Consider the following 11,954-nt stretch of genomic DNA (forward strand, 5'->3'; position numbering starts at 1 on the left):
GGGGGGGGGGCGGGGAATAGTTAACAAAACCTAGTTTTATTTTTCTCTTTAGCTCATTAATGTAAAATAACCAAACCAACTCTTCTGAAATGTTACAAGGCAGCCAGCTCAAGGAAGCAAGTGGGCACTCACAGAAAGCTTCAGACCATACGGGTTTACATTCTGGCAAAGCTGGTCCTTATTTTCAGCTATAAAGCACAGGAAAGTGCTAGCAGCCTTAATTACAGAGGTCATTACCAGTTCCTATTGTAACAATATTAAAAACAGTATCCATAAACCAACTGAAGGCACTACTCATTACACAGCCGCTGTTTTCAAATATGCTCAATCCTCTTTTTCTCACTGCTTAAAATTCAAGGGCACTACTTTGTCTAGTTACAACTGACTAACATATTGGTAAACCTTACAGTATTGGTACCACTTAAAAAGTTGTTTACATCTGACTGGTGTTGATGGAGTAAGCACTGTGCTTAGTAACTGCTACCCCAGACCTCATGTGAGGGCCACATATGCACCTCTCGCCTATAAAAACCAAAAAGATTGTTTCTCAAGTTAGACCAAGGTGGACCAATGCCCTTTCTCAAGGGCTCCAGCAGAGAAAAACGTAATACAACTTATTTACACAAACGTGCAAGAAGGGCTGCCAATTTTTATGACCTAAAGTCAACCTGTCCAAGCCACCTCACCCTGCCAGGATGCCTGAAGCTCAGTAAGCAGCTCTTAACATCTCCTTCAACACTCCTCCTGCTCAACCAAAAGATACTGGCAAAGGATAACAGGAGCTTCTCAAGAACATCTATGTCTTCATTTTCAACCTTTTAGCCTTCCTCCCATGGTGGACGGAGAACTGGCTGTGGCTCTGCCTCCTGCCACCTACACCAGACTGGCTTGAAGCAAATCAGCAGCGGTTTGCAGCCTCCCTCTGGCTTGTGTAGCTCCACTGAGTAACAGCCTTTCCTTCCCTTACGTGACTAAATATAGAATCATAGAATCATTTTGGTTGGAAAAGACCTTTAAGATCATCAAGTCCAACTGTTAATCTAACCCTGCCATCCCACCACTAAACCATGTCCCTAAGCACCTCGTGTACCCGTCTCTTAAATACCTCCAGGGATGGGGACTCCACCACTTCCCTGGGCAGCCTGTTCCAATTCTTAACAACTGTTTTGGTGAAGAAATTTTTCCTAATGTCCAACGTAAACCTGCCCTGGTGCAACTTGAGACCATTTCCCCTTGACCTATTGCCCATTACCAGGGAGAAGAGACCAACACCCACCTCACTACAACCTTCTTAGGTAGTTGTAGAGGGCGATAAGGTCTCCCCTCAGCCTCCTTTTCTCCAGACTAAACAACGCCAGTTCCCTCAGGAACTTTGCTTTGCTTCATATGGCTGGAGTCATTCACATTTCTCAAAGAACCTTGCAACTGGGTTCTTAAGAAGAAACCACCTTCCTCTGCAAAATCCCTTGCACGTGCACCCCTGCACTGGTGGAGGCACACAGGCACACTTTAGCTTTACACTAAGCAAAATCTCCATTTGGGTCACAACTGCCCTGAAATCAGGCCTGTGCACAAGACCTTCATGAAGCAGCAGGCTGGCCCTGGTCACCACGGCCTTTCCCCTGTCACGCCAGCAGACCTAGATCCCCACTAACCACCCCATCGCTGGTACGTGCAGCGACCAAGCGCCATCGCTTGGCGTGGCACTGACGGACTTCTCCTCCTCCTCCTCCTCCCTTCCGCAGGCACCCACAGTCCGCAGGGCTGAGAAAATGGCGCTGGGACCACAAATTGCAGGTCTGCCTCCGCAGATGTCTTTCTGCCTTCGCCTCTTTTAACGAGGTCATGCCAAGAGAAAAAGATATTAAAAGGGAATGGGACAAAACCAGAAACTCCCACTGGCTCTAATGGAAGTTAAAGTCTCCTTCCTCCCTTGTGTATGCCTGGGGGGAGGGGGATCAGGGTTTTAGCTTTTGAAGTTTGCTAATTTTTTAAGTCATTTGGATTAATCAGTATTGAGCTGAGAAACTACTATACAGTAATTGTCTACATACACTCAAAGAAATGATCCTCTCCCTTAACTCTAACTTCGTATGAACCTCTCAGAGTTTGCAGTATGTTTGAAAGGAAACAGTCATCAGTTAAGCGTCCTAATCAAAACTTGGTAATTAACTAAACAACAAAGGACCCCAGATTTCAGCGCGTCCCCACTCTCTTTGCAAAAGGATTCCAGCCCTTGTTAAAGCAGTTATACCTGCAGATTGGGTGCATAATGGGAGTTTGCTCCCCGAGGGAATGTCACTGCCTTCACTCAAGACATGCAAACTAAGGCTTATGTCAGCAACATTAAAATGCAGCCTCTTTAGAATAAATCCTTTAAAAGAGCTATCCATATCCAGAGGCAAAGGAAGTCACCAGAGAAAGTATCTGAATATTCATATGGCTCATGCCTAAATGTAACATAAGTGTATGTACGTGCATTGAATAGACCATATATTTACTTACACGGACACACACACACAAAGTTCACAGAAGTGAAGTCAGGCACCAAAAGCTAGGAAATGTCAATGTCGAATTTACCCACCCTGGTTCTCCTGTGCACACAACGAAGCAGGGTTTGCATGGAAAATAATTTTATCATGTAATTGCAAGGCTCTACATCTGCAGAACTATTTTTTTTTAAAAGATTCTTATCCAATACCCTGCCCCCTTCATTTTTTTTTTAAATTGTTCCACCCCAGAAAAAAAAAAAAAAAAAAAAAAATCCACATATGGTGACAACCCCTCAAAACTGAGTGGGGTTGCGGGCAGGGGGAGGGAAAAGAAAAGTGTGAATCACAAAAAAAAAAAAAAAAAAAAAAAAAAAAAAAGTAAGCAGTAAATGCTTTGTCTGTACTGTTTGCAATATTTACTGAAAATTCACATTTAAGGAGGGGCTAGATTCTCAAAAAGGTGTCTCTTGCAGCTAACGCATTTGGGATGTGAAGGACTAAGGGTGCCAAAAAGCAATACTTCAGCAAATTAATTCCTGGAAGGGAGTTAATCACTAAAGCATAGGTTGGAATGGTAAGTGTATTATTAACTAGTTTTTCAGGACTTTTCAGAACAGTATTATAAGGAGAGACGGCAAGCACTCAGTATTTTATACAGTTTCTCCTTAAAGATCACTGCGCTCAGCACAAATGCTCTCTGACAGAGAAGGAAAATTAACTTGGGTTTCACACAACCTGGAGACAAACTTCAACTAGCAAACAAAACGTGACAATACATTAAAAAGGTCTCAGAATAACATTTGATACAGAAAGGATTCCTGGACAAAGCATTTTTAGGTCTTATATTTTATTCAGTAAGCCAAAGACATTTTCACTGATAGGAAGACCGTTTTAACTTAATTGAATAGGATTTTGCTGGAATCTCAAATTATTTCCATACTACTATTCCAAATTTCAATTCCCTGACGCTAGGACACTGAGGTGCCAGGACATCTCAGTGCACTAAGGGAAATGCATTTAATCTGTGCATCTGCCACACTAACAATCATCACGTGCAGGGAATACGGATATCAGCTTTGAAAAGTTTTAAACCATGTAATGTTTGCAAAAATATAAGCAACTGGAAACAAGGCTGCCAGTTTGGTTCTATCTGTAACGACACTGTACCATCTAAGTCAGATCAAAAGCCCTAGGTCTCATCTTATTGTTCCTTACGGAGCAGCTGTAACAGCTATATTTCCTGTCACAAGATATAAATTCTAATCCCTATTCCAAAACAGGAATTGTGATTAAATCACCTAAACAACTTCCCAAGTCCTAGCCTCTATTTTAAATGAAGAATAATAGAAGATACTTTCGCCTACCGTTTACAAAGTTATCAGTATTTTCACCAACCAGTAAACAACATAGGAAACATTTAAAAGAATTGCCTTATCAGGTTTTCAAGACAGAACAGTCTCTGTGATTTGCTCACACGGAGCAAGAGCAGCAAAATTTTATTTAACAGTTCTCTAAAAGCTGATGCTAGCGCCTACTCACCTTTCATACTCTCTCCCCTCTCCCCAGTTTTGGATGCTGTATTTGTTTCCACACACCTAACTATAAAATATTTAACGAAATAAAAGCCCTGTAGGTCAACACTGAAGTTTATTACACAAGTTCACCTCAAAACTCCTTCTCCAGCAGCAATCCTGTATCCGATTCTCTGTAACCTATTTTCTTTTCCAGTGGCCCCGATGGATCCAGATTCCTGTCTCCAGTTTTGGGAAGGTTATATTAAAATTTATTTTCAATCCTGTACTTCCACAGGAATGCTATCTGAGAAATGGGTTACATGCAGGAAAATGCTGTACAATACAGCTGCTGATAAAGCAGCTAAATCTTCTGCTGCATTACAGAAGATATAGTTAACCCCCATAATCCTGAATACAGTTGATCTTGACGCAGTTACGTGACATCTGAAATATATCGAAAGCCAAGTAACAGTCGTATGTGGGAATAACGTAACTATGACTACCTCTAAAGTGGTCAACTGAAAACTAAAAACCACAATAAATTATGTTTAAAATGAGCTTACTTTAACAAGTTTAAAGGACTAGTAGAGGTCATATGTAAATTCAAGCAAAGAAGCAAAACAAAGACTACAAGGAAGAAACAGGACACTTGTAAGGAAACAATATTCTCTTCCATACATATTTTTTTTTTCAAATGCATAATTTATTTTTAAATTCATAACTTACAATTATCTTCCACATCCTTTTTGCTGTCCTCTTCTGCAGGAAACACTTGATTGATAGCAGCCTGGAAAGTCTGTTAGATGAAAAATATTAACATTATCAGAATTCCATAAAAATAGAAATATAGTTCAAAGATGTCTGATGTGACAATACAAGTGAGTGCGCTGCAATCGTGCACGGTTTAAAATGAAGCTGCCAGCTTTATACTTCAGCACTGGAAATTTTACTGAGTTACTAGATGCAGATAGGAGCTGCTGCATTTACATTACTATACTACATTATAAAAATGCAGTCACAGCAATATATATTTTTATTGCAATAATATTTGATGTTCATTTCCAAAATTGCATGAAATACTGTAATACCGTGTAATACAAAAAAATAAGGATTAAAAAAAAATACTGCAAAAGGAACAGCACAGTAAAGGACACACAACTTCCTCAGTTTTGCAAAGAAGCACAAAGAATAAAAATCAAATTATTAGTTCAGTCAAAGGACTGTGCTGTCATTATCACACGCTGTTTTGAAACATTCCTACTTAAAATAGAAATGTTCAGTAAATAATATCCTCTCTATCCCCAAATACTGTAGCTTCAGTTGTTGCTTTTTGGGTTTTTTCTTCAATAAATCAATACTAAAGTAAAACAAGACCTTCCTTCAACCCTTCTACTCCAGTTATACAAAACAGCCATTTATCAAGTGCTCATGTCCAACTGGAAAAATTCATAACAAAAGCAACATTGTCTCTTTTTTATTCTCCAGAAATCATAATTTATATTGTTGTAAAAAGGAAGGAAAAACATCCTAACACAGACACACTACAGCATCTGCACAAAAATACCTATTGTAAGAGGTAGGCTTTTAATTATACTTTTTTGTTCACCATTGTAATAGCTTGTTTGAGATACCTATGAATGAACAACGACCCTGTTGCACCAATTAAACGCGGTAGCTGCTGCAGGCACAGTCTCCTTTTCCCCATGGAAATGGAGACAAGAAGTCTAGTCTAATATTTGAAAAGGCAACCAACTGGATCTAAAGAACGACCTCAATAAACAAACATGTTTGCTTGTTTAACATTGTACTCAGCAAGATCGTCCCATGAGAAACATCTCAACACGGAAGTTCAGGAGGAATACAACAGCTTGCTCCATCTCTGCTTCAGTACAACAGACACAACATGTGAGCTCTTGTAGCTTACGCCATCATGAACAGCCACAAATTCCAACTCCCTTTGAAGTGGGAAGAATTAAAAATGTCTTGGAGCAGAACTAATTGCTGCCAGTCAGAAAACGGTAAGTCTACAATATCCCTTCCCTACAAAGTTATCATAAAGTATGCAATTTGTAGTCATAATAAATTACATATTGTCAGCCCCTAATGACCTAATGCAGAAAAATATGCACAAAAAGCTTTCCTAAGGGAAACTGAGCTGCTTGATAATGTTGGAACATCTGGAAGTCCATCCTCCTCCAAGATATCCTTTATCAGAGCTGGTGGAGCCATGAAGGACCTGAACGTCTTTACCTACCTCAGAAAGCTGCCAGCAGCTATTCAGAGTTTTAGCAGGGCAGAGATTCTCCCCCCTTTCCTCCCTCTCACAATACTGCAGTTAGAACATATTATCCTAACAATTTTCTCTGCAAGTTTGTCAATGATAAAGGTATAGGTCATTGGGTAAAGATGTATTTGAACACAACAGTTTCTCAAATAATCAGTTCACTGTGCACGAAACAGTGGAAAAGTTTAAAAAGAGCATGACTAACCTCACTTCTTGTTCTTGTCTGCTGATGTGTAACCCAAGTTTAACCACTAACAGAATTTTTTTTTCACAGGCGAGAATGAACACGATACCCAGCTATTCTGTAAGACTCTTCACAAATCTGATGCTTTAACATTTCATGGATCTGAAGCCAGCCATACCCAGATCTATCCCAGAAGAGGAAGGAAGAGCTTTTTCAATGTCCTCGCCACTCAGCCTTCTGATCCAAGATAAATTTCAATTTAAAAAAAATGAGAATTCATGCTGTATTATGTCCTCTTTCATTTTTTTGACTGAATGTGAATTGTGAATTAATTTCTAAAATATTTCAGAAGTGATAAAACAAATAAGCAATATGAAGAAGACTTATCTGAAAGCTGCTGTTTTTCTGCTGGACTTTTTTAGATCAGAACACTAAGCCTAGTTTCAACTACGTCAACGAAGAATTTCACTCCTGCATGTCACAGCTGGAATACTGCTTTATATAAGGTGTCTACTTGTTTTGTAGGTAAGTACATTAGCTAGATGTTCAGAGCTCTGAGTATTGCCAATTACTATTAAAGACTAATATATTAAACAGGCAAATGGGCAAGGTATCTCAGGTCTATCAATTAAAAAAAATACCCAAAGAATTCTTTACTATGTTGTGCCATTATCTTTTTTTAAACATTCTTTGTAAGGAGAAAACACTTTAGGCACCTGATGGAAGTCTTTTGCATTAAGACACAGCTTAGGGCAAACTTGTTCTAAGGAAGTGGAGAGGGTATGAATCATATGAGACACTAAAGTGGTCTCAGGAGGCAAAACAGAGGATTTAGAGGGTTTTGTGAGGGTTTCGTAGGGGCTCCCTCCCCCCGCTCTTTGTAATGAAGCAGCCCTTGAGATTCAATGGCAATCTTAACTATTCTCCCAGAAACTAGATGAGTGAAAAAAGATATCTTTCCATTCAGGCAGGATCTTCTTTCTACCATGTAATGCAATACATGTAACCATGCCTTCCTTTATACCTTCCAGATACAGACAGAAGACATCCCTACTCTCAGCTGTATTTCACAAACCAACCGAAAGCAGTACAAACGGAGCACAAGACAGACAAGAACACAGCTCATGCACGCAAGCAAGCTGTGCTCACTCTAAGAAAAACCCTTAGCTTGAAACACTGAACTTTGGACGTTCTGATCCTTACTCTCAAAGTACATTTATTCATTTATACTTAGCCCAGGAAAATACCTTTCTAGTTATTCACAGCATACCAGAGCAGGTGCCCCAAAAGCCCTCCATGACCCTTCAGAACTGGCATAGAGCTCTCAGCTGATGGCTGGAGGGGTGTCAGTGAGTGCCAGCAGCACCGCACGCCTTCCCAACAACCGCCAGAAACTCACTACAGGCAACACTCTAGGAAACGCCTGTCCCCCCCACGCCTCAGTGCCACGAGGGTCCCAGGATGGCATCTCGGGGTGCAAGCCCCTCCGAGGCATCTCTTCTTAATTGCTTTACTTAGATTTGCTACCTCCAGGAAAAGAGCAAATTCCCCGCTTGGCAATTTCACCCTCATCTGCCTTTTCCCTGTTACAGCATCAAGCAACACAACGAAGTAAGATACACGCAACAGGATCTGAGGTTAGGACTCCCAGTAAGTTCAGAAAAGTACACTCCAAGTAGAAGTGTAAACACAACACTAGTTGAGTTTATCAACTGGCTGCCTTTCTACCCGCCTCCTTCCTTGTACACCTGGTGGGACACGGGCCAGGGCTCCCAGCTCCAGACCCCACTCCAGTTTGGTGCCCATCCTCAGGGCAGCGCTCCACCCCTAGTTGGGACCACGCTCATTAGCAAACCCCTCTCCAGTTTCTCTGTTTTCTTTCCAGTCATGGCATTTATCAGGCTTGCAAGCCAATGATCAAGATTTTGGGCAGTGGCACCCTCTCAGCTCTGCTCGCTGAGCTGTAAGTAACACATACATCCTCTGTTTCGATAAGACGCTCCTGCAGCTTGGATTACTCTTTCTCCTACAACGCAAGCTAGGTGACTCACATCCCCACCTCTCTTGAGACACCCAGCCTCCACACAGAAATGTAAATACCATTGTTAATTCTGCACAGGTTGCAGTACCCAAAACTGCTACTGCTGGTTTGTAAGTAAATCAGCATGTTGGTCAACTTCACCCAGTTGGACTGGGTAACTTGGTTTCATAATACAAAGCAATCTATGGCCATGCTGGCCTCAGGTCCTCATCCTCCTGCCACTGCTTGCTGCCGTCTTGGAAACTTTCCACTTCTTCATTCTTTAAGGCGGACCCGTTCTCTGACCTCGTTTGCCGTGTCACGCACAGCTCAGCGAGCAGAGCTGAGAGGGTGCCACTCTGCAACGCCAGATCCAGCTACGGGTGGGGAAGGGAAGGAAGATTTTGAGACTGCTGCCTCACAGCATTTATTGCAGTTATTAACAACCTATTTTAGTTAACCATTAAGTAGTATACAAGGCAATAATCAAACATATGCATACACACTTCCTTTTCAGCCTGTGATCTCTGGTAAGCTACCAGCGCCTACAGAGAATACATATGACATGGTAATGACCCAGATTAAAAAATAATAATAAGTTACACTGCCCGGATATGTTTACAAGATCAGGTTACTCCTCTCCTCCCTGTAATTATCATGGGCAACTCTGGAGCTGCTGGATCACTCCTTCTTACTAAAGAGCACTTTTGAACTATCATTTTAAATAAACAGAGTCGGTAATAACGGGTATTAATGCTGACTACTTCAAATTAATGGTCTAAGTGCACAAGAACAGAGTCTGCTTAAAAAGACAAAAAGCAATGAGAAACATTTCACTATAAAAAGAAATCAGTGACACCTTCAAAAGACTGAGAAGGTAATCAAGAAAATGCTTTACTCCACCTCTATTAATACAAGAAAGTTTGATAATTAGAAATATAGGACCATAATCTTTACAGTATTTAAACTGTGAAGCGTTTGTTCCCTTAGCTGAATGAACATTAGGCCCTTAATTGATCTGCTTAATTCAAGAAAACAGCCAATGGCAGAATAACAAACTTTCTAGACAAAAGAGATTGTTCATTGTGAACCATGAAGCAAAATATTTGTATTTTAGGATCATTTTTGGGTTTCACACACACACAAAAAATTATATATGCTCCCTGTGAAAGGAGCAAATGTTAGAAATAAATAGTGACTCTGGACTCTCCTTATTGCCTGTTTCTGTTTCAATATACAGACTTTTGCTCTTTATCACATTAGAACCATCTGAGGATATAAACAGAAATAGTGATGGAGGTCAAAAATCTTTTAAGTCAGTTAAAGACTACTTAGTCACAGTTTTGGAATATTTAATATCCTTGTCTGAATAATTTTCTCTTCCCCAGACCGAAGAACACATACTACTACCACCACTAAACCTACAGACTTTATCTCTCACGCACAAAAACCAGGCGTTACCCTCGCTTTATATTTCTAAGGAAAGCAAAATCAACTTCCCCTCCAAGATGCAGGAAAAAGAAAGCCTATAAATATTCCCCCCAAAAGGAAGAACTGCTGCATAACCTTTTGACCTGTGGCAAGGCATTCTCTATTAGTGTTGAGATCAAAAAGGAAGTTACACAAAAAAAAAAAAAAAAAAAAAAAAAAAAAAGAGTGTCTTTTCCATACCTGAAGATACAGAAAAGACAAATTTGTTAGAAAGGGCACATACCGTATATTCACAAAGACCAAAATCATAACTTTTAAAACACTGTCTGATCTTATTCCAGCTGGGAAAAAACAGGATGCTGACCATCTGAATTTGGATAATTGATAGATACAAGGTACTTTCTGTAAAAAAATTACATTTAATTACAGCACACTGAATCTGGAAGATATCATGATAAATGAAGCAGTTGGCACACACTAACCAGGGTGAATTAGGACTTCATTTTAAAAGTTACATTTATTTTGCCTTTAATTTGATGTAGCAATTCCATAGGACCTTTGTCTGACATCGTGTTCCTTCTCAAGGTACTTGGGGTAAGAGGATTCATCTCTCAATCTTCATCAGTCTAACAGTAAGGTGTCTAATCTAAGCCAGAGTCTAGGACACCCCCGTAGAACACTCTCTCTATGCATTTAAGGGAAAAGAGAGAAGCTGATCTCAACAGTAGACTCTTAACCAGTCTCTAATTTAGAAAAATAAAGTATACAGTAGTGAATCAAATGGCTACAGAGATTCAATCCTTCTGTCTTTCACAAGTATGTACACACATGCAGATAGATAACTGACAGAAAGCAAGCACTTCTTATCAGTGGGATACTTCATTTGCTGTGCAAGCTAAAGCTGAACAAAGATCTTCAGCCAGAGAAAACCGGTTTCCCAGTCCTTCAGGTTGTGTGTAATGGTAGACATTGGTTAAGATCTGGCCTACAGGCAAAATAGTTTTTGTAAGGTTTTCCTCCATTCCTTTGCTTGTTAGACACTTACCTTGCCTTTCTGGTTCAAAGGTTCAATAGTTAAGTTGTCAGTGCCAATGTCCACAATCATCCCCATCTGAAACCCATCAGTTGGGTGTGGAGCCCAAACGGGCTTCCCATCCTCCATCATGGGATCTATCCAGTATTTCCTGCAACAAAAATAAAATAAAAGTGAAACAACAAAAAAAAATTTATACAAATTTAGTAAGGTATCAGGATTCACTACACGGACTGTAGTGTATTGTGTTTATTCCTGGTGGCAGTAGCCTGCCTGTCAGGACAAGGTTCTTCCAGCCTTTTTCCAACCCATAACACTTCGCTTACAGAGAACCCCCTCAGACCAGGGTATGGAATGTGCCCACCCTTTTCACATGGCTGGGCATATGGCTTTTAAATAACCCACAAATATATTCGGTCACAATTGATTTATCATAGAACAAGCTTATGAGAGACTGGCCTCTACTACATTATAACAGTGCCTCCTAAGGAACACTGAGCTTACTTTTTATAAAAACATGATGTGAAAACCATTTTACAGGAATCTGCAGTCTACAAGTGAAATAGATGCAAAGACCAAGACGTTCAAACCTTCGGCTCCTCAAGTTATGCAGCTAAATAAGCTCCCAATTAAAAGAAGTATTTGATTGCATGCAATGCTCATTGAACTAACCAGGAAAGTTGCCAGGATTGGCACACTCTGAATGGCTGACGGTGCCATTTTAAATATACTGAATCAGAACTTAAAAAAAAAAAAAAAAAAAAAAAAAAGGAAAAGAAATCTACTTTATAGTCCTTACCCTAACAAGAATAGGGAGTCCACACAGATTGAAAGGCTCACTTCTCCTGGCCATTTCTTACTCCCCTCCAAAACTCATTCACATCTTAAACTGACATGTTTTAGTGATTCCTAAATTTGTAAAAAGTATCTCCTGTCACCAAGGTGTAACTCGCCTCTCGCAGCATGAATGAAATGAGCCTGCCAAGCAGCAAAGAA

General features: G+C 40.2%; 1 protein-coding gene across 1 annotated transcript in view; it reads right to left on the minus strand.

Moving 5' to 3' along the window:
* Window positions 1–11,087, minus strand: part of MYO6 (myosin VI) — an 82,676-nt gene extending 71,589 nt beyond the window's left edge. The window contains exons 1-2 of the mRNA XM_035901498.1: window positions 10,971–11,087; window positions 4,733–4,802 (exon numbers count right to left, since the gene is read on the minus strand). Of these exons, the coding sequence (XP_035757391.1) occupies window positions 4,733–4,802; window positions 10,971–11,087 (187 nt within the window). The remainder of the gene's footprint in view (window positions 1–4,732; window positions 4,803–10,970) is intronic.
* Between the last annotated feature and the right edge of the window lie 867 nt (window positions 11,088–11,954).

This window comes from Egretta garzetta, unplaced genomic scaffold, assembly GCF_000687185.1.
Source record: "Egretta garzetta isolate BGI_Z169 unplaced genomic scaffold, ASM68718v1 scaffold9, whole genome shotgun sequence".
Taxonomy (NCBI): Eukaryota; Metazoa; Chordata; class Aves; order Pelecaniformes; family Ardeidae; genus Egretta; species Egretta garzetta.